General features: G+C 37.1%; 1 protein-coding gene across 4 annotated transcripts in view; it reads left to right on the forward strand.

The window, feature by feature from the left end:
• Nucleotides 1-23,330, forward strand: part of LOC127950816 (partitioning defective 3 homolog) — a 72,127-nt gene that overhangs the window by 20,841 nt on the left and 27,956 nt on the right. The window contains exons 3-18 of one of the 4 annotated variants that reach the window (XM_052548128.1): nucleotides 2,071-2,236; nucleotides 2,357-2,538; nucleotides 4,241-4,384; nucleotides 8,947-9,026; nucleotides 9,591-9,674; nucleotides 10,404-10,529; nucleotides 11,537-11,922; nucleotides 14,464-14,603; nucleotides 14,711-14,839; nucleotides 15,365-15,400; nucleotides 18,083-18,271; nucleotides 18,391-18,561; nucleotides 19,211-19,361; nucleotides 21,587-21,770; nucleotides 22,003-22,145; nucleotides 22,917-22,961. In XM_052548128.1, coding sequence (XP_052404088.1) covers nucleotides 2,071-2,236; nucleotides 2,357-2,538; nucleotides 4,241-4,384; nucleotides 8,947-9,026; nucleotides 9,591-9,674; nucleotides 10,404-10,529; nucleotides 11,537-11,922; nucleotides 14,464-14,603; nucleotides 14,711-14,839; nucleotides 15,365-15,400; nucleotides 18,083-18,271; nucleotides 18,391-18,561; nucleotides 19,211-19,361; nucleotides 21,587-21,770; nucleotides 22,003-22,145; nucleotides 22,917-22,961 — 2,356 coding nt within the window. The remainder of the gene's footprint in view (nucleotides 1-2,070; nucleotides 2,237-2,356; nucleotides 2,539-4,240; nucleotides 4,385-8,946; nucleotides 9,027-9,590; nucleotides 9,675-10,403; nucleotides 10,530-11,536; nucleotides 11,923-14,463; nucleotides 14,604-14,710; nucleotides 14,840-15,364; nucleotides 15,401-18,082; nucleotides 18,272-18,390; nucleotides 18,562-19,210; nucleotides 19,362-21,586; nucleotides 21,771-22,002; nucleotides 22,146-22,916; nucleotides 22,962-23,330) is intronic. The other 3 variants (XM_052548126.1, XM_052548127.1, XM_052548129.1) reach the window with 3 other exon arrangements.

Here is a 23,330-nt window from a genome sequence, read left to right on the forward strand (position 1 = left end):
TTCATAACATTTTCTGAATAGAGTATTTAAAAAAATAGCATTTCAGCATTTATTTGAAATCAAAATCTTCAGTAGCTGGTGTCCTTATGTGAATTTAATTATAGTAAATAATGTTTTTGTTTTTTTTAATTGCACATTTTTTATTAGGGTGCGGCTTTTGAGTTTAAAAACAATAGAAGTCTGTAATATGTCCCTGTTTAGATTTGTAAATTGTCTCTCTGTGTGTATGTGAGAGAGAGAGAGAGAGAGAGAGAGAGAGATTTAGTGCGAGCTAAGAGCAGATCTTTCTCATGGGAATCTGTCTCGCAGGTAAATAGGTTTCTGTGTATGTGCGTGTGTGTGTGTTTTCTGAACAGTCAGAGCTGAATCTCTGGCTGCACTCTGCTGTGATGTGAAACACTGAAAGACTCACTGGTCATGTAATTCTAACAATGCCAAGTTTTAAACTTGTATTATACAAACACACTCAAATAGTTGCGTACATGTCCATTCCCATGAGAATGATTTCAGACCCATCATGTTTGAGATAATCCACACTGTTCTTCTTCATGAAATTATATACAAAACAGCCATCATCAGTCATTTTCTAACAGACATAATCGTTTTAAGAAATGCAGAAGGGTCACACACACATCTCAGTGTTTTATTTCCCACGTCCAGGATTGTGGGTTGCAAAACACACTCATGAAAGCCTCCATCCATGTGGATTCTGGGTAGTGTGCCCTTCAGCAGCGCTTCTGTGATTGGTCCAAATCTCCATCAGTCTGTCCAAGCCTCAAATGCACTGAGTGTGTCCAACCATTACAGCCCACCCACTGAACCAGTGCCTCAAGTGTTATCATTCATGTTGACACACACACGCGCATAATTGAGAGCAGATGTTCACTTTGTAGCATAAGATGTTGCCTTCTGTCCCAAATACACTAGTGTCTTGAGGGACACAGTGATGAGAGCGTCCTGCTCTAAATGAGGACACCACACACACGCTCAAGCTCTCTACAGACTTCATAAAGCTACATGACTCTTGTACACAGCAGTAGCTATGTTTCAGAGTTTCCAAGGAATAATCAAGTGAAAAACTGGGTGTAGGTGATTTTTCTTGTCTTTTATGATTGTTGGCACTGGTCAGATTGTATGTTATGACCCCAATGAGTGCCACAATAATTACTTTATCAGGCCATATTGTATTTTGGCTAATGATTGAAAATGAAAAGTTCTCAAATGTAGTATCTATTTTAATATTTAACAATGTTATTTATTTCTTTGATGGCAAAGCTGAATTTTCAGCATCATTCTGATAGGCTGATTTGGTCTTTTAAGAATAATTTCTTCTTATCAATATTAAAAAGTAGCATTGTGTAAGGTTTTTTGAAAACAGTTTTTTTTTTCTATTTGATGAATAGAAAGCTTAAAAGAACAGAATTTATTTGAAATATATATTTTTATTTTATAAATGCCAAACATTTTAGCAGTAGTTTTTATTTCTATTTATTGTATAGTTTCTTTTACAACACTTTATCATGTATGTCATTTATTAACATAGGTTAATGTTCAAATTTACCACAAATCTAATATATCATTAACAAACAAGAATTAGATTAATAAATGATTAAACCATTTAAAACAATTACAAATATATATTTTCATTGTTTGTTAGTGACAACAGATGTATTAACTTTTTAACTAAGTTTAAGTTAATATTTTTCTTTACCAAAAAAAAAAAAAGAAGAAAAAAAAAATGTAAAGAAACTTTGCAGCAAACTATAAATTATACAGCTGTAACAGGCTGGAAAACAATGGTATTTTACAAGCCATTTTTACTATTTTGTCCAAACTTTATCCATGTTAGCCAGCAACACAGCATTATATAAGAATCTGCAGAATTGCCAAAAAAAACTAAATCTTTAAATTTGCAAGGCATAAAAATGGATTGTTAAGGATTGAAATGTAGTAGCAAACTGAAGCAAGTGAGCATTCAGTCAACTAGAACTCAGGGTAGACGCTGTCCTACTTTACATTTTCACTCTTTTAAATGTAAACACCTCTTTCTGTCTCTGTTTCTCATTTCAGTTGGTGGCAGTGTTTGACGAACAAGAGCCTCATGTCGGAGGTGACGGGACCAGTGCGAGTTCAACGGGCACCCAGTCGCCTGAACTATTCTCTGGAGAGCCATCTGCCTTCCAACCGTACCTGCCCCAGAGCGAGATAGAGGTCACCACATCCACGCTTCGAACCAGTAAGAGATAAATAAAGAGACTCTCATAAAGTTGTCTGGGTCTTTGAAAGTTTGAAATATGCCACTTCTGTGGAAATTTTGGTCTTTTGTGCCACTCATTGGTCTTTCTGTTTGACACAGACATGCCTTTGCATGTTCGTCGCAGTAGCGATCCAGCACTGGTGAACCTGACAGCGATGTCTCTCTCTGAGCCTGGTTCGCAACCCGAAGAACCTTCCAGAAAAAATCCCACACGATGGACCACAACCGCCGGCTTCCTGAAACCACGTTTCTCCACTGACACAAACAGTCTGGAGAGGAAGGTATGAAGCTGCTGTAAATCTCCAAACCTTTGTAGTGGATTAACATACATGACTTAAAAGGATATTTCACCCAAAATTATAATTCTGTCATAATTTACTCAACCTCATGTAATTCCAAAACCTATAGGACTTTAATTATTCTTCAAAAGAAGCTATTTTGACCTTAAATTGTCTTTACAATTATGTGTTATTTTGCAACTCATTGACTTTCATTAAATAAAATGAAACATTCTTCAAAATATCTTCTTTTATGTTTTTCATTATTATGAAATTCTTTTATGAAATTCATTAAGAAATTCATACAGTTTTGGATCAACATAAATGTAATGGCCTACTCTAATGCTTATCGAGTGCAGGTTCTGGAAGTCAAAATTCCATTCATTTTTTATAAGGTAAAGTTAGTGAACAAACTTTGATGTTGGCTTGGCAAATCCAAACCGGGGAAAAACATACATGAGTCTTTATGTGAGGACTATTATATGCACAATGTGAAAATAGATAACTAATATAGTGTCATTTGGATAACATTCAGTTATGTCTAACAAATTGAGAAATATATTGTCATTTACCATTAAAAATAAGATTAAAAAAGAAATGGTATTAAGTAGATAAGTTTTTGCATAGGCAAACAGATTTTTAACCCTAACTTTTAAACCTATGTAAGACACAGCATTTGTGATTTCCAAGGTTGTTAATCAATGGTATATGCTTTTGTTGAAGCCATCAGTTTGCATTATTTCAAGAAATATTTTAATAAATAACATCACCAAAAGAGCTCCGCGAGGAATACAAACTCCCATGAAGCTCTACAGAAAATTGAATCTAATAATATTTGCATATTTTGCAATACACTTAAAATATATTATTTCCATATAAATTTAATTTAAACTAATAACTTTAACTATTTCTCCATAGTTTTTTTAATCTGATTAAAACATTTATAGTGTTTGATGGTATTGTCTTTTTCCTCATTAAAGTTAAGTACACTGTCTCCTCTTTTTGTCCTATTCTCTAAATCATTTTTGCTTCAAGTAAAAGTTTGGGATTTTGTAACTCACTGTTGATTCATAGCTTCTTGCTCTTCAAAAAAAATAAAAAATAAAAATAAAAAAACCTTTTTGAAAAACCCTATGAGAAGGATGATTAGGGACAAAATACTTCCAAAACCAGTGCCACGATAAAAGGTCACCCTCCATGACATATCTATGAACATTTACTGTCATTTCTGAATGGTTCACAACCCCCCATCTCACAGTTAGAGCTCAATAAACAAAGCCGAGTGATTGGAGAGAATGTTGCACTGCTGTTTGTGTGTTAAATGTATTGTGTGTGTGTGTGGGAGTTCATTTAATGCATTTGCTGATGTGACCATCATTTCTCAGTCTGTTCTCTTCTAGCAGAGTAATGCTTACTTCAATGCTAGTCTTAAAACTCTCCAGACAGTGAGTTATGGATTTTGCTCACTCTTTCACGCTCTCTCTCACTCTCTCTCATCTTGGTTATTCCTTTGTAGTATGAGGCTTTGATTTATAGTTCTTATCCATCAGCACAGTTGCCTCACAGACCAAAAATATATTTGGGATTCATGGTGGCTTACTGTTATATTAAATTGTGATCTGACCATTAATGTGCATATGAATAATTATTATCATTATAACTAAAGAGTTAACAGTGTAAAAAAAAAAACTTTTTTTCTCTTCAGGGCCGAGGTGTCGACACATATCGTAGTCTTCCTCGTGATGCAGGTCAGCAGTCAAATCAGAAAGAGTTTCAGCGTGAAAAGGCCCGTTCCTCACTCAGCGCCAATCATCCTATGGTGGACCACTGGCTGGAGCGACATGAACAGGTTAGGACTGTAATGACTTAGATCTTCATATGTATATATTGCTGTTTAAGTAGGGCTGTGTATCTATAAATCACTATATAAAAACTAAATTGCAGTCTTTGTGATTTAAAATTCACACTAAGCCATTTGGTTTTATTTCTATCAATTGTGCAACCCTCATGTTAAGCGTCATGTTTCTTAAGAAATCAACATTTCAAAATTTTCTGCCAAGTACAGAAAGAGCATTTATTGAAACCAGGCTGTAAAAATTAATCATTGAACATCTACACTTTTCTGACGTAAGATGGATAAGTACATAAACAAAAAAATCTTCATTGTAGTCTACTTGGACAAAAGATACTTGGCTGGGCCAGTCATGGTTGAGTAATCAGTGGAAAGCTGGATAAATCCTATTATTGCTAAACCAGAGAAAATAACAGTAAAATGTGTGAAAGTGCATCAAACTTCGCCGTTTCTAGCTGTTTGTGGTGCCTGCCGCTCTCCATTTCCTTCAGAAAGATCCCAGTGTTAGGAAAGAACAGCTTAATTGTGTACATTTTTTTTTACAAGTTAATGCACATGTTTCAGTGTAGATTTTTTCGTGAATATGTCACCATGGAATGCAGACTTTGTAAAAAGGCTGCTATTAAAGGATGGCACACTTGAAAACTTTATTGGACTTGACAGCAAAACCACAGTCTTAGCAGATCAAAGCATTGTTGTTCGCTTGACATGTAAAGGGGATGTTTCTTGAAGGCACAGCACACTGATTCTTTACAGTGTGAGTCCTTACCCCAAAACTATTTGTAGCTCAATGCCTTATGTACATTAAAATGTATGCTTAAAAACAGAAATATCTAAAAAAAAAAAAACTTTATTAAAGAAACATGCCATGGCATTACTACTACTGTACTGTTTAAAAGAAGGGTTGTGTATGTGGTTTGAATGATGCTAATAAACTTAGTGTATTTGTGTTATATTGTGTTTTCTTGACTGGAATCGAAGAATAGTGAAATCAGTTGCATTCAGTATCTAGAGAGAGAAGAGATGTGTGGTGTATCAGAGAAAAGTTCCAGAGAGAGGGAGAGCTGGTGTGGAGGAGGGGAGTGTGTGTGTGTGTGTGTGTGTGTGTGTCTGTAATTAATCATAAAGGTAAAACAGCGATTATAAATCACTCTCAGCTTTAGACTGCTAATGAGATAAGACTATATATAGATTTCTCTTTTTTTCTCTTAGTTTCTCTCCAGTAGGTGCTGCTGTAGGTCAGTTTTATCTCAGTTATCAGTTTTTCTCTTCAGTATTCCCTTATTCTTTTATACATATTCACTTTGTCAGTCTACTAAGTGTGGAGCTGATAGATGAACATATGGACAGACTGATGGATGGATAGGTAGGTAGCCAGACAGAAAGACAGACAAGTAGGTGGGCATATATACGAGTAAATGGATAGATAGATGGTACATGGTACATGAAAAGACAAGTGGAAGGATGGATGGATAGTTTGATAAAGACTCAAATAAAATTAACATCAATGAAAAATCATACGATTTGACAACGTCATGTTAAACTAATTTAAACACTTTCTGCATCATGACTTAATTACAATACATCATCATAATGCCTTAATTATGCGTGGTGCATGCATAGTTCTGCCATTTCTGTGCTCTGAAAGGATCATTTCTAAAAATTGAGTAAAAAAAATAAAATGATCAGGGGCACAAGGCAGGAAGCGACTCAAAGAGGAGTAAAAAAAAAAAAAAATCACAAGTTAACCACTATGTATTTGCCCTTGATGTTAATGCAATATTTTGAAATAGCCTTTTTAGAACATATTAACTGGCATCATTGACACTGTGGAATGTTTTTGCTCAAGTTAACTGCTTATTTAATTTAACTTTCTTTTCTCTTGAATAAATGCTAGCTTCTGTAATGATTTTTTAATATCAGTTACATCACTGCCGGCTTTTAATTCACCAAAAATTGTCTAAATGTCTTTTGTTGTCTGTTAGACTATATTCTAGGCATTCTAGGCATATTGTTCATATTTCTCTCTCTTATAATACGTACTTGTCACTGTATATGTAACAGAGGCCAGCGTGGAGGTGCTGTACAGGCAAACCTCACATAGATAGACGGCTAGGTAGATGGGCAGAGGTGGATGGATGGATGGATGGATAGATAGATAGTAGGGCTGCACGATATGTCGTTTAAGCATTGATATCGCGATGTACGCTGCTCCCCAGCCCTTGACGATTGTGATTCGCGAAGAGTGCGAGAGAGAGAGTGCGTTTGCACGCGAGAGAGAGAACGAGAGCGCAAAAGAGAGAGCGTGAGAGAGAGAGAGCGCTTCAAACAACACGAACGCTGTCTTGCTCTCTCTCTCCCTCGCGCATATTAATCAATTGACACGATGGTATCGATGTTTAAATCATTCAAATTGAAAATGTAAATCTGCTCACCCCATTTTTGTTTGTAAGAAAAAATTTGATTTCAAATCGCAATATATATCACAGAAAAATAAAATATCGCAATGTCATTTTTTCCCAATATCGTGCAGCCCTAATAGATAGATAGATAGATAGATAGATAGATAGATAGATAGATAGATAGATAGATAGATAGATAGATAGATAGATAGATAGATAGATAGGTAGACCGAGGCTATATTTCTCTGTAATTCTCACCCTCTTCTTCTGGAGGACGTTCTGTTTTTCTTTAACCAGTTAATAATTGAAAAGTGTGATGGACTAAACGCTCCTTTGTTGCTTCTTTCCCCATTTCTTGTCATGCATAGCAACACCTCAGCAAGTTGAAGTGAGGCTCACCTAAATAAGAGCAGGAGTAACGCTCGAGCATAAACTAATAATTGACTGAATTAGGACGAGGTCTTTATCCTGTGAATGTGTATTTGTCCCATCGGGCTTTGCTGATGAAAGCATGTATTAATGTGCAGCTTCAGTGAGGGAAACCATGTGCGTTCAGTAGAAACAGAATGTCAAGGCTCTGCTTTTTTGCACAGTTCAGGAGAATCCCAGACAAATGCTTGGTTACTCAGTCACTGTGGAAAACAATCGCTGGTTGAAATATGCGTTTGCCAAGAGAAAGGTTTGGATCAGATCCGAGCAGGACAATGGTTTGGCAACCGTCTCTGATCATTCATTGGATTTTGTCAGAAGGCCAGCGGTGTCGTTCTGATTCAGTTATGCTGTCAAACACACACACACACACACACACACACTCTTGTCATATTAGACAGCTGTTATATAAGGAGAGATGGTTATGTCTGCCGTAGAGGGTGTATTTTGTATCACAGCTATTTTCTCCACTTCCTTCCATTGTTTTTTCCACTGTGTTACACTTTTGAAAACCCTTGGCCACGGAGGAAAAGAGTGATTGACCAACTGCCCTAGATAGAGAGAGATGGAGAGACTTAGAAACCACAGGGGTAATAGAGAAACAACTCAGGGAAAAACTAATCAAAACATTGAGAAAGAGAAAAACAGATTTTTCTTCAGCTTTTTCTGTTACTTTATTTATTTTTCTTTTCTTTTATTCTTTTTTCCCCTTATAACTTTTTTCTTTTCTTTTTTAATTTTATATTTAATTCTCTCTATTTTCTTTCTTTGCTTTTTTTTTTAATTTTCTGATTCTTTTCCTTTTTCATTTGATTTTCTTTTTTATCTTTTTTGTTTTTCCCACTTTTCTTTTTCTTTTCTCTTTTTTTTTTCTAGTTCTGTTTTTATTGATTTCATTTCTTTCCATGTTGTTTTTTTCTTTTCTTTTTTCTCTTTCATAGTATTCCTTTTTGTTTATTTTATTTATTTATTTTTCCTTTCATGTATTTTCTTATTCTTTTTTTTGTAGTTTGGATATTTTGTCTATTTTTTTTCTTCCAATTTTTCTTTATTTTTTCTTTTTAGTGTTTTATTATTCTTTTCTTTTTCTTTTTTTTATTTCTTTCATTGTTCCCCTTTTTTGTTCCGTCACTGCTCCCTTGAGCTGAATAATGCATGTAAACTGTCTCAGGTCCAGTCTTGTGTTTGCATCTAGAATTATGTGTGTGTGTGTGTGTGTGTGTGTGTGTATCATTTTTCTTTTTTTTTTATTACAGATTGTATGATTAGGTACAAAATAGTTACATTAGATGAAAACTACTTTCAAAGTTTTGCAGAGTGTATGCAAGAACAAATAAGTGTAGTCATGGATGCAGAACAAGGACATGTTGGCTACTGAAACTTTAATGTGTGTGTGTGTGTGTGTGTCAGTGGTTGTGTGGTGCTACTCAAATAATCAGGTGACACAGTAGTGAGCATGTGCTCTTGTGTAACTCTCACCTGATCCGTGGTGTATCAGGTGAAACATCTCAGCTACAAACGGAGAATGAATTCCTTCAAACTGTTTAGAAAAAGAAGAACTTCAGATCTCCCTGCAGAAATCTTCACCCAGGTCCTTTCATGTCATGTATACATTGTGATTCTTTTGTCATTTATTGATGTTACATTGTTACAATGTCAAATGTATTTCTTGCAGGTTTTTGTTGAGTGCAATGCATTGTGGGTTAAGCGGTTTTCTTCTTGTTGCAGGATGAGGAGGAGAATGGTAGGATTGAGCCAGTGGGACGTGCGGATACGTGTTTAGATCACATGGGAGTGAGATCGTTGGAGTAAGTACCACGCACACACACACACACACACGCTCTGACTGACAGCAGCGGTGATCTTATCTCTTATTTTATGCGAATCTCTCCTTCATGCTGTCAGTTTGATTTGCAGGTAATGAAACGTTTCAGCTCTTGAGTTTTATTGTAAGATATGACTTTTTTTCTAAACGCTGAGATCAGATTGAAATGTTTTGGATTAATCTCTCATAAACTGTCATCTAAACTCTTGCTCGAGTCTCTCACAGTTCTGTCTGTCACTTTCTAGATGTGATGGCATTGATGCCAAAATGAGTGTTTTTGTGTTAATCTTTGATAAACATAAGGACTTAAATGCTAGCACACATTTAAGACAAACTTTTTAGTCTTTATAGATGCATGACCAACAAATACAATGTTTATCTAGATGCAAAAGTGCAGTTTGTGTGTCAGCTGAATCATTCTGACTCTTTGCATGTTCTCACTCCACTCTACTTTGTTTTACTCCGCCTCCACTCATCTTTACATGGAACAGCATGTTTATTTTCTCTCTCTGATGGTTTGTTTTCTTTTTCCCCCTCGATCCTCCAGTGATATCGTGAAATTGGTGGAAGTGTCCAATGATGGAGGTCCTCTTGGTATCCATGTGGTGCCTTTCAGTGGACGAGACCGCAGGTAACAACCACCAAACTCCATTATTATATCAGTAAAAGGACCAAAAGTAAAATAAAATCAATTGTTTTTAGCTTGGGAAACACAACCACTGAACATAAACCATGCTCATGATCACCACAGCTAAAAACTAAAACATATTTAAACAAAAAATTTTGTTTATGTTTAGCTCAAATTGAATATTGATGCATTTAAAATTTTATTTTATTCTATATTTTGGTTCATGACATATTCTGAACCCAGCAAGATCTCTGCTTTAGTTTACTTGAAAGTCTGTCCTCTGCATCATCTGATGATCTGAGAGATCAGTGTTTGATTTGAGATTGACTAAATGTTTGTGTGACTCCTCTCCAGAGAGTCCATAAGAGTCTGTCCAGAAGAGATAGAGTATCTAAACAGCATCTGTATGTGAGCGGTCACCAGGCAAACTAATCTAGCTAAAAGCAGCTTTATATCTGTGAGCTGCATCTCTCTCCGGGCGGCGAGCTGCAACAGCAACAGGACGCAGAGTTATAAAGATGGAGAACATAATTTTTTTTGAAGAATTAGCTTTCGTTCAGAAGTGCTTTATGATGCTGCATTAGTTTCAAGTTCTTTCAATTCGATATCAATCAAATTAATGTTTCATTTCAAATGGATGACGCTTATGATTAAATATATAATAAATCTCAGAAATCTTTAGATCAAGTGTGTGTGTGTGTGTGTGTGTGTGTGTGTGTGTGTGTACTGCAGGACGTTGGGTCTGCTGGTGAAGCGTTTGGAGCGTGGAGGGAAGGCTGATGTCCAGGGTTTGTTTCAGGAGAATGACTGCATCATTCGGATCAACAATGGAGACCTGCGGAATGTCAGATTTGAGCAGTAAGACCTGACCTCTGACCTTTGACATCTTATGTCTACAGAGTGCTTGTTGTCCCTTCAATTCCTTACTCTCGTGTCATCTATTCATTTGTTCTGCTCATTTGTTTGTTCCTCCATCTATTCATCCATCCATCCTTCCATTCATCCATCCATCTCAGTCATCATTTATTCACCCATCCATTCATCCAGCTATCCATTTACATGGATCTATCCATCCTCATTGATCTATCCATCCATCCATAAGTTTATTGTTATCCATCCATCCATTGACATTCATCTGTCAGTCCTGTTTATCCACACATCCATTCATCAATTTAGGTTTATCCGTTCATCCTTTATTCATCCATCATCCATTCATTTGCATCCATCCATCCATCCATCCATCCAATTACATTCATTTATCCATCCATTGACAATCAGTCCTGTTTTTCCACACATCCATTAATCCATTTATTTTCATCTATGCATTCATCCATCCATCCATTTAGGTTCATCCATCCATCCATTCATCCGTCGACATTTATCTACCAGTCCTGTTCATCCACACATCCATCCATTCATCCATCTGTCTATCCATTTGTGCATCTATCCATCCATATCTGTTCATCGATCCATCCATTGATGTTCATCTATCAGTCCCATTCATCTAGATGTCCATCTATTCGTTCATCAATCCATTTGTCCATTCATCCATTCATTTCATTCATCCTTCCATCTGTTCATCCATTTATCCATCCAACTTCACATTTGTTCAATCGTTCATCCTTCCATCTGTTCACCTATCCTGTCCATCTTTCTTCTTTTTTTTCTGACATTAATTGAGCCTCCTATATTTTCTGTTTAGCTGTGTGTCTGATTAAAACCCATCCACTCTCACAAAAAATGTAAAAATAAACACTATATATATTTATTATATATAAAATTAAATACATTTTTAATGCTGAAAATTAATTGTAAGGTTTTGTTTCATAAACCTAAATGTTTGTGTGTTCTTGTTTTTTTCTCAGAGCTCAGAACATGTTTCGTCAGTCGATGCGTTCTCCCGTCATCCTATTCCATGTGGTACCATCCACCATGAGATCCCAGTACGAGCAGATATCCCATAATGAACACAACCCCAGAGCAAACATTGACCTTTCTGGACGTTTCAGCCCTGACTCCCTCACCAATGACCCCGTTGGTCTGGATCATGTCGCTCACCGAATGGCACAGCACAGGCCACACCCACCAAATAACCATTTGGACGCCAGCTCTCCCATTCATCATCCTGTTGGCCAATCAGGGAAACCTCCATCAGGTCACACCTCCTCTCCCCAAAGAGGATTAAGCCCCGCCCCCACACCCGGCTTCACCAAAAAAGTTGGGCGGAGACTTGGAATCCAGCTTAGAAAAGGTATCACTAAAAGGGTCCTGTTGCTTTCTGAAAATTTATAATAAACGGCTGTCACTTGGTAAAAAAAATGCACGTTATGCTGGTTGATTGCTGCAAATATTAATATTTAGGCATTACAATTTTAACACATTTCTAGCGATCAACTTCGATCATTTGTAGCGATCAAAACTGTGTCGACGGGATCTATCGATTCATTTTTCGATTTTTTTGCAATCTTTTAGCTCAGTCCTCAGCTGCACATCTGGTCACTCCCCTCCTCCACTATTTACCACTCACAATTTTATATTTTAGTGGGTTACGCATTTTTAATATAACTAATTGTACTAAATTAACTTGTAAAAGCTCTTTTAACAAATAAAATAAAATAAAACGAAAAAAACATTTTTATTGTAATGTTTTAATGCAGGTTAGTTTTCCTTTTCTTAATAACTTATGTTTGTTTGTTTTTGTTTTTATTAAAATTATTTAATGTGCAATGTGGCTGTGTTAAAATATGGTTTCTGCCCTGTTTATGATTAAGGCTGTGCTAATGAATCCAGATGTCTATTGCGGAGCATATTTCCCATCCTGCAGAGTCTGCTGCACTGATTCAGCTGGGAGAATGTTGCTCTGTTAACTGCCAACAGCTCCTTCCTGTTTGTGTGTGTCCCTGCTGTAAAGGTGTGAGATGTGAAATGATTGACAACGGTTGGCACAAGTCTTGGCACCTGTGTGTGGACAGGTGGCCCAGCGGGTGCACAGGGTGGCGGTGAGGTTACAGAACAGCGGTTCAGGGAGCGTTGCTAGGCAGCACCGCGTGTCAGTGTGATGTGTTTCCATACGGCTGTCTGATTCTCTCAGTGTTTTATTGGACCCGAGTTGCACATCGCACACATATAGGAAAGCTTGCAGTGTTCTTTTTGAAAAGTGTGACTGAATTCAACCTATGGGGCCACTTTCTCTTTCTCACTCTCTGTCTCTCATGCTCAGATGCACTTATCTCAGCCTTCTCACACAGCCTCTAGTTTCTGCACCTCGGAAGGTTTAAGCCCAGTCTGTTGGGTCGATAGGTCGTGATCTTGTGTTGCCTTTCAGACCCCATGTAGTCCAGGTGGCTTCTGTTCCAGTCCTGTAGTCTCCATCAACAAGCTGTAGCCTGATGTTTCTCTAAGCCACAAGCTTTGATGTCACTCACGTGCAAGCAGAGACAAATTCGACACAGAAAGCAGACTCAAAAACACTAGAAAAAAAACTAGAGCGCTAAATGCATTTAAACTATAGTCCTTTCAAATATACTCAGATTTTAAGTATGGAACTGACACTGAAATATTATGTAGCAGAATGGTACAGGTTACAGATAAAATATAATACAAATAGATGTAAAAATATATAATATAATATAATGTAATATAATATGATATAATAAAAAATACTGTTTCCAAAAACAGAGGTGATACATTAATAACAAAATCATAAATTTGTTTTATAAATATAATATTTGTAATAATATAAAATGTCAATAATATATATTTTTTTAAAGTTTATTTTGCATTTATGGTAACGCTCTACAATAAGGTGTCATTTGTCAACATTACTTAATGTATTAATTACCGTATTTTTCGGACTATAAGTCGCACCTGAGTATAAGTCGCACCAGTCCAAAAATACGTCATGATGAGGAAAAAAAACATATATAAGTCGCACTGGACTATAAGTTGCATTTATTTTAAACCAAGAACCAAGAGAAACATTACCATCTACAGCCGCGAGAGGGCGCTCTATGTTTTCAGTGTAGACTACAGGAGCACTGAGCAGCATAGAGCGCCCTCTCGCGGCTGTAGAGGGAAATGTTTTCTCTTGGTTCATTTCTCTCGGTTCATGTCAAATTAATTTTGATAAATAAGTCGCACCTGACTATAAGTCGCAGGACCAGCCAAACTATGAAAAAAGTGTGACTTATAGTCTGGAAAATACGGTAACAATAAATACATTAATTCATCATCTTTGTTAACGTTAGTTAATAAAAATACAGTAGTTCATTGATAGTTATTGTTAGCTCACAGTGCATTAACTAATTTTAACAAACACAACTTTAGATTTTAATAATGCATTAATAAACGTTGAAATTAATATTAACTAAGATAAGTAAATCCTGTAGAAGTATGTTCATTTTTAATTCATGGTAACACAAGGAGTTATGTTAACTTTATCGCTTTTTGTCAACCAGTTTACAAATTAAGGAATTAAGTTTTTAGCATCTTTTTTTCAAGATCAATTTATTTATTTTAAATATAATTTTTTTAATTAATGAATTTATTTTTTAATTAATTAATTTGCAATGAATTTAGTTACATCTTTTATTTTATATTATCCCCCCACCCCCAATCATTTGGCTTTATCAATAAGTGACATCATACCAGCAGACATGTGTTATGCAGCGTCAGATCTGTCAATTGCCATTTAACAGGGTTTTCATCATACAACACCAGTTTCTCGGGTTGAAATGGATGGGTGTATATATCCTTAGGTCTGTCTTGTAACTGTGTTCTCTGTGTCTGTCAGGGCCTGAAGGTCTCGGGTTCAGCATCACGTCAAGAGATGTCCCTCTTGGAGGCTCCGCCCCTATTTATGTGAAGAACATTCTGCCAAGAGGAGCTGCCATTCAGGACGGGAGACTGAAAGCAGGGGATAGATTGCTAGAGGTGAAAAGAAAATAAATAAATTTTATTTTATTTTTAATGATGAAAATAAATAAATAAAATATAAATATAAATATAGTCCCAAACGAGTGATGTTGTGGGTGCTACAGGTCAATGGGGTGGATCTTAATGGGCGTGGTCAGGAGGAGGCGGTTTCTCTGCTGAGGGCGACGCCCATGGGTGGAACTGTGACTCTTCTGGTACTGAGACAGGAGGAGGCTTTTCTACCCAGAGAGATGGTGAGGAACTGTCTGTGTCTCTGCGTGTGTTTGAGTGACAGTCAGTGTCTCGGTGTGAAATCCTCCTGCTAATGTCTTCATAAAACTGTCCATCTCTATAGCGCACAACATCTCTGACATTTAGAGTCTCACCACGCTTGTTTGACTAGTGGTGTGTGAGTCAAGGTTAAGTTTTCCAATTTCAAATTTTCCTCACACACTGTTTCCATTTGCATTTCAATGAGAGCTCTATAAAGAGGACTATTTATGTTGGACTGTTTTATTTCAGTTACCTTTTTAACCCATTTTTGAAAACATCATTTTACCTCAGTTCGAAAAGGGTCAATTCAGGTTAAATTGGGTCACTTTTCAAATTCATATCAAAGGCATAAATCCAATTGAACTGAATTGACCCTCTTTGATAACCCCAGGTGGAGTGATTTTAAGTTCCGTCTTAGGTTGCACTGTGTGCACGTTTGGTTTCAGAATTGAGGGTTTTCAGTTTTGCAGTATTACCATAGTCCTCTGCTTCCTCACTCTCTTTAGAACACAGAACCAGCAATGCAGAACACAAGAGAATGGGTAAGAACTGCACACACATCTTCACACCCGCTCATACATCTCTACATCTGCACACAGAGAGGTTCAGTGCAGTTGTTGTCAGTAATGTGCACATGTCTCTGATGTTCTGTAATGATCATGATCCAGCACTAAGAGTTTCTTAAAGGGATAGTTCACCCAAAAACGACAATCTGTGTACTCAACTTCATGCTGTTTCATGACTTCTTTCTTCTGCAGAACACAAAAGAATATATTTTTTGGAAAACAATCATAACCGTAACCAGGGTTTGAAAACGAGTGAAGTTTGGAATTGCTCTATTATAACACCTAGAAAGACAACTCATACACTAAAAACTTTAAAAGAGACAGACTTTTAGATGTTTGTGAAATATTTTTTTCTCTGTTTTAGGGGGATGTGCATTGTTAAATTAGACCTTATTTAGCATGACTTATGTTAAGTTAATCTTCTAGACTGGATGAAATAGCTTAGACTTCTTCATGGACAAGTGTTTGCATATTTCATTTCATTATGTAACCTACTTGTTCTACATATCTGTGTATAATTTGATAATATCATGATTTTCCTTTTATTTTTTTCTTGCCTTACCGAATGTGGAATCCTGTCAGCAATAACCTGTCTGTGGGCTTTTTTAATAACTGTCAGAGTTTTGTGCAGACGATGCAGTGTTGCCAGATATTGCTATGAAAACAAATAAAAACAAACAAAAATAATAATTTAAACCAGAATTTGTTCAAAACTTTTGAAAATATTATAAGATATTGCTAACTCTAAACTGTGCCATCCCACTTTATTAACTTTTTAAACTGTCAAATTAAGAAGAAAATACTTCTAATAGCCGGATCTGGCAACATGAGAAGGCAATTACTCGCAGCGACATATATAGTTCTCATCATTTTCACTTCATAAACACTACAAATTCTAGCATTCTGTCTAAATTGCAGATACATGCAGACACTCATATAAGGAGTGTTAAATTAGTCATTCAGAAAACAGATGTTGTTTTAAAACATGAACCATTTGCTGAGGCCCAGACCCCGGTGACCTCATAGCTGGCTACGACCATGAATACAATTAAAACCAATAGAGACCAGTGGTGTTTTTGTTCCCACTGACTTTGATTGCATGGGCATAAACATTTTAAAAACGTTCTTTAAATATTTTATGTGTGTTCTGGAGAAGGAAGAATACAGTCAAACAGATTTGAGATGATGTGGGTGAGTAAATTACTTCATTTTCTGTCATTTATGGATGATTATAAGATGGTTTACTCTCCCTGTACCTCAATCTGTATCTTTCTGCTGTATTAATAGACAAATAAGTGAAAATAAGTTTTACAAACTCACCTGGTTGTGATTATTAAATCTAATCCAAGTTATTTGATTTAAATTTGACTTGCACACCTTGAATTCGAACATTTGGTCTGTACAGAGCTACAGCTGTTACGCTTCAGAAACACTGTCAGTGTTAAAGCTCATCCTGATCCTCTCTTCTTTTTGTCTGTTTTCCTCTTTCTGTCTCTCCCATCGCTGTTTGTGCATTAACCTCTCAAGGCTGATAAGATCTGCTTTAACAGTGGCGGTCCAGAGAGCAAGAGAGAACTAAATGAAAGCCATCCATTTCCTTTTGAGAACATGTGTGTGTGTGTGTGTGTGTGTGTGTGTGTGTGTGTGTGTGTGTGTGTGTGTGTGTGTGTGTGTGTGTGTGTGTGTGTGTGTGTGTGTGTGTGTGTGTCAGAGGTTGTTGCATTAAAGTGAAGGTGATTAAAGCTCAATAAAGATCGACTTTATAGAGCAGTCACTCAGTAGATGGTTGTTAAAGCCGTCTCATCTCTCTCTCTCGCTCTCTCTCTCTCTCTCTCTCTCTCTCTCTCTCCCACACAAACACTCACGCACTGACAGCCGCTAACATGAGGCTGTCACGGGAGAGGTCAGAAGAGCATCAGACGTTATGGGTTTATTATCTGTGTGTCTGAATCAGAGAGCAGAGGTTTGGCAGGCGTCATTTCTCATTAAAGCTGCCATCCCCGCCTCATTTACATGTGCTGCATTTCCTTCAGAAGCAGGTGAAAATGGCAGCTGTGTGTGTCAGGGACATAGTAATGGACAGGAGAGTGACTAGAATGTAAAACTGCTAGTGCAGAGGTTCATAGTGTTTCAAGGTTTAATGCACACTGAGAGATAGACATTAGCTATCCTGTCATGTTTTCATGGGAAAATTCACCCAAAAGTGACAATTCTGTCATCATTTATTCACCCTAATGTCACTCCGAACCTGTGACTTTATCACACCAAACACAAAAGGAACATTTTGAAGAATTGCACTAGTGGCTCTTTTCAATTGAGGCTGCCTGAGAATTGCTCTTTTTGTGTTCCACGGAGAAAAGAAAATCATATGGGGTTTGAAACTACAGGAGGGTGAGAAAATGTCTTTGTATAGTCTCTGAACAACTAATTTGTAGTGTGTGTTCAGTCTAAGAGGTCACAAACCATGAGTGTCTTAACATGAAGATATTTAATTTTTTTTCTAATGAACCTGTTTCTCCAGGCTGTCCTTGTTACCCCGTTTTCCATCTCAATCATTATTTTGATAAAGTAAATGAAGCAGCCATTTGAAAATCAAGAAAACTACGTTTTATTGCATTCTATACATTCAATAATTACTAAAATGTCTTGTTTTCGTAGAAGGTGGAAGACGAGGAGTTGGTCTTAACCCCAGACGGGACGCGCGAGTTCCTGACGCTGGAAGTGCCTCTGAGTGATTCGGGCTCGGCGGGATTAGGAGTCAGTGTCAAGGGTAACAGGTCAAAGGAGAGCCACGCTGACCTGGGCATCTTCGTCAAGTCTATTATTAACGGAGGAGCAGCATGCAAGGTTCGAAATCTATACACATAAACATTTTTTTAACTTTTTTTATGCTTATGGCACAATTATTATTATTTTTTTCTTGAATGGTGTATGAATGATCTTCTTAATCTCACTCTCTGGCATAGGATGGAAGGCTGCGAGTCAACGATCAGCTAATCGCAGTCAACGGGGAGTCGTTGGTAGGGAAGACAAACCAGGACGCCATGGAAATGCTGCGCAAGTCCATGTCAACAGAGGGCAACAAGCGTGGTATGATTCAGCTGATTGTGGCAAGACGAATCAACAAGCGCCTTGAGGTAAAGATAGAAGAGTCAAGCAGATGAGTCACTGTTTAGTAAAGGTGTAAAAAAGTGCTTCATGTATTAGTTATGTAAATGAAATGAAATGAAATGTCTGTTCCATTGAACACATCTTAAGAAAATGTTATTAGGAATAAACTTGCTACATCTCAACTCTCCCTCGTTATTGGTCATATTTTGTCATGTTACATTTTATCTCCTCTAGTCTTGCTTTGTATTTAAAAACAGACCATTTCTTTCTCTCTCTAAAGAACATCTGATCCGTTTAAAGAGCAGGCAATCAGGTCACTGCATTTCACAAATTTATCCACAAGGGCTTTCAAAAGTATTTTCTGTCATTCTGAAGGGAAAACTATGATGGACTCGTGCATTTTTGTGTCGCAAGGCTATTATAGTTTGGCTGGTAATGATGGTAATTGTCTTAACCAGAGCAGGATCATAACTGCACAAGATTTTCCCATCATGCTGAGTGTTCAGTGCCTGCATCTGATTGAGACGGAGCCCACCAGAGCTGATTCTGACCACTTGGTCACCACAACATAAACCAAAATTTAAATAGCTGCCTGTTAAATCTCTGAAAAGTGAAATTCAGAGGTTGTGGGATTTTGAATCATGATGTTCTTCTACTTGTTCTGGTTTCTGTCAGGGAGAGAGTCGGTGCAGTCCTCGAGGGTTTGAGCGGACCCTGAGCCCGTCTCCTGACGACCACGAGCGGCGGATCTCACACTCGCTGTATGGAATCGAGGGGCTTGATGACAACCTGAGGCCACAAGCCAACACAAACAATCGTAAAATGAGTGCGTTACAACACCAACACACTTCTGTGTTAGCCTAACCTGGTCTGCTTTTTTAGTAACTTTAAGCTGATCTTTTCAAAAGCCGTGTGAAATGTCATTTTATATTTGTTAAATGTTTTTCTTTTTAAAAGATCAATCATATATGTAGCTAATTTTTGAGAAAAGCTTATATGTTTCAGTATATATGTAAATATACATCTGATTTTTAGTCAAATTCTTAATTTAATATTAGTGTTTTTAGCATCTTTATATATTTTAATTTCACTATATATAATAAAGTAATAATTTAAATGAATTAATATTTTTTATAATGTTGATAGATTAGACATCTATACATCTCCTTCAGATCAGCAAAAATGTTTGTTTTTTTATTTTATTCAAGAAAGTAATTTATTTGCATTATTTTGCAAGTTAACCATCACCAGATGCTCTCTGCAATCACATTTGAGCGCAGCATCAGGTTTCAGAAGTAGAACTGGCATCTCTGGGCTGCAGTGTGTAAGAAACATGTGGTCTAACACAAAACATATGAGTGTTACCCTGGACAAACAGATGCAGAGTTGTGGAGGTTCACTGAGAGCTCTCTGTGTGAGAGAGAGAGCCCAGCCGGAGCTGTTATCCTGCCTGTCAACAACTGAATCCACTCATGGGAAATGACAATAGCAGGGTGCCACACACAGCAGTGCATATGCTTTCGCATTTACTCAATATATGTGCAGAGTCATGCTCATACCATACCATCCATTTACACTCACACAGACAGGCTTTCACTCGCTCGCTCTCCCCAAGCACTCCTGCAGATAGATACAGACTCGCTCTGACCAGAATGTGACTGTGTGCATCAATTTAAAGCCCTGTTTTCAAACCTTCCTCAGCAAACGTGTTAGTAATGGGTTAATGTTGTTGTTTGTGTGCTGATTGGAGTTGTGTCTGCTTGAGTGAGCTTCTCTATGAGCATACAGCAGGTTAGTGTCTCATCTCCAAATGCTATGAAGATTGAAAGTTTTTTCTTTAATTGATTAGCGTATTAGGTATTTGTGTAGTGGAGAAAACTGGAATTGGTTTAGTTGCCTTCTGGAATTAAAAATCCCAATCGGTTTTGCCATTGCTAAAGATTTTTTTTTTAATTGATTTTTTTTATGATAACTTATAAACTTATACTGTGAACTATGAGGTTCTTAATCATAAGCTATCAGCCCTCATTATTTCAACTCAATTTAAAAAATGTAAAAAAAAAAAAAAAAAAAAACGATTTTCTAATTGAAAAACTACATTACCTATCATTCTGTAAAGAAATCTACAAATCTACTTCACCTATATTTTTATAGATTTTTTAAAATTTTCTTTATATTTCACTGTTTTTAATTCAGAAATGTATTTTTCAATGCTTTATGGGTTTGTAGTTCTTTTTCTTGCTAGAGCCATAAACATCACATTCTAGTATTTGTTTTTTTTCCTTCAAATTCAAGTTTATAATGTAATGTTTTGATTCATGGCTTATTGTGCTTTGATGAAACTTTTTTTTAAATCTCGATTGGAAAAATAAAAGTACAGTGTTTAACAGAAAAAGATACTCAAGAACCATTAACAAGCTAAAGAGTGTGAAGAGAGTCGTTTGGTTCCAGTGTTTCTTTTAAATAGGCACTTTGTTCCCAACATTAGTGCATTTTGTGATCGTTTACTGTACATCCCACTCAGTTTCACTTATTGAAGTATGTACTGGAAAAAAGAAAGTGTTTCTCATGGGCTTTATTTTAGACTAGGGTGGGAAATTTCTACGCAGATTAAAAACAAACAAGCTAACAGCACTATCTCTCTAAAATGCACACTTTCTCTTGGTATTTACTGGAAAAAGGCCCTTTTTTTCGCACGAGATGAAATAGAAAATCAGCCATGCAAATTGCTTCCAGGCTGTATGTAAGAGCAAGCAAGCATATCCAAGTGAAGTGGACTCTACACCATTTCTTTAATTTGTAAATCTCTCGACATAAAGAAAATGACACAAATGATTCGCTGTTGCTCGTGATTCTCTTTGACTTTGGCCTGCTTTCATCAAAAGGAGGTGATTTATTTTTGCATGAATTATAAACAGCATCTTTATTTTTACCATCTGCACATCATGAAACCCCCACCACGATCAGGATTAGCTGTATTACTTGATTACAGTGTAATAATAACATAATTTGATTGTCCCTACACCCCTTCCTGCTCTTATCTCGCTGTAGATCATTATCAGCTCTCGCCGACGGTGAACATGCCTCAGGATGACATGGTCATAATTGAAGATGACAGGCCACATGTTCTCCCCACCCAGCTGTCTGACCAATCGTCATCCAGTTCTCATGATGACATGGGCTTCGCTGTGGAGACACCTCAGCCGCCACCCTGGGCCCAAGAGCTTCCTGACAGGTAAATAAAAGTGGACCGTTTAGAAAGTTTTGTAACTTATTTATTGAATTATCTATTGTCTTTGTTTCTATTTCGAGCATCAACTCTCTGACTCTTCTGACGATCTTCCTGCTGTAATTGAGTCCATGGCCTTTCCTTTGTTTGTCACAGGAGCCTCGGTTATTAGAACACAGCCAAGGACTGAACACTGTTCTGTGATTTTAATCTCTCTCTTCCTCTCTCCTTCCCTCAGCACGTCCAGTGCTAATGGCGAGGAGGTGTTTCAGAGGGAAGGCTTTGGTAGGCAGAGCATTTCTGAGAAACGCACCAAGCAGCATGGAGACGCGAACCAACTTGACATCATCAAGACCCGCAAGTCCAAGAGCATGGACCTAGGTACTCTAAAGAGTAATCCTAAATTCAAGTGTTTGGTCCTAGATACTTTAAAGATCAACTTGAGACACAGTGCTTGGTCTTAAATACTTTAAACCTCGACCTAGAACACAGTAGTTAGACCTAGATACTCTAAAGGTTGGTTCAAAGTAAATAAATTCCCACCCCGAAATCTAATCCATTGCTCAAGTTACTTTCCACTCTTTATAAGAGCACTTCTCAGAATGTCTCTCATTCTGGGCATCACCATTCACCACTCCACCGTCACGAAGTCTGCACTGGTCTCCCTTGTGCATGTTCTTTCTAATCTGAACACTGTTTCCACTCATCCAATTCTGTTGGATGTTTCTCACTTACCTCTTTATCACTGAAATGGAGTCGGTGCCAGTGTGCAGACAAGGCATCCTTCTGCACATCTGCTCAGTGTTTCCACTGAATCCAGAGCCAAAGAACAACGTGTTTGACATTAGTGGTTCCCCAATTTTGAGATCCACAAGTTAAAAGGGATGAAGTATGAAACACATTATTCCCGCCTTTTCTTTGGAGGGAAATGTGTGGAATGAGGTCAGTTTGGGCACCGGCATGGTCTCAGTGGAAATGTGATGACTCTGAATCAGTAGAATCACTGTGGAAACATACCGTTTTGTTAATGAGCACTGACTGATTGTTTCTGTCATCTGATTTGTTGATGGTACCTGTCTGGTTGCTTGCTGCATGTTGAATGGTCAAACTAACCGTCCGGTCGATGTATGTGTGTGTGTGCCCCTCACACAGTGGCTGATGAGATTAACCTCACACACTACACAGAAAACCACCCAGGTAAGCATCACCACTCCTGCACACACACACACTCACTTCTCTTCCACACTGAAGGATTATTAAATCCTTGCCTGTTTTTCTTCAGTGCTGAGATTTATTTTTTCCTGCTGTTTCATCACTGATTACTGTCCTAGTCCCGTTTGTCACCACTCTCATACCCAGAACAGCTTAAAAAACAAGTTTAGCAATGAAATGATCCAGAGAGCACTAAAATACACACTTGATATTTGATATAAAAATATTAAAATGTATTAACATATAATATGTATGCTCATAGTGCCAGCATTTATTTGATTAAAAAAAAAAACAGAAAAATGGGAATATTGTGGAATGTTATTACAATTAAAAAAAAACACTTTTTTATGTTTT

The sequence above is a fragment of the Carassius gibelio genome, chromosome B2 (genome assembly GCF_023724105.1).
Source record: "Carassius gibelio isolate Cgi1373 ecotype wild population from Czech Republic chromosome B2, carGib1.2-hapl.c, whole genome shotgun sequence".
NCBI classification, from domain to species: Eukaryota; Metazoa; Chordata; class Actinopteri; order Cypriniformes; family Cyprinidae; genus Carassius; species Carassius gibelio.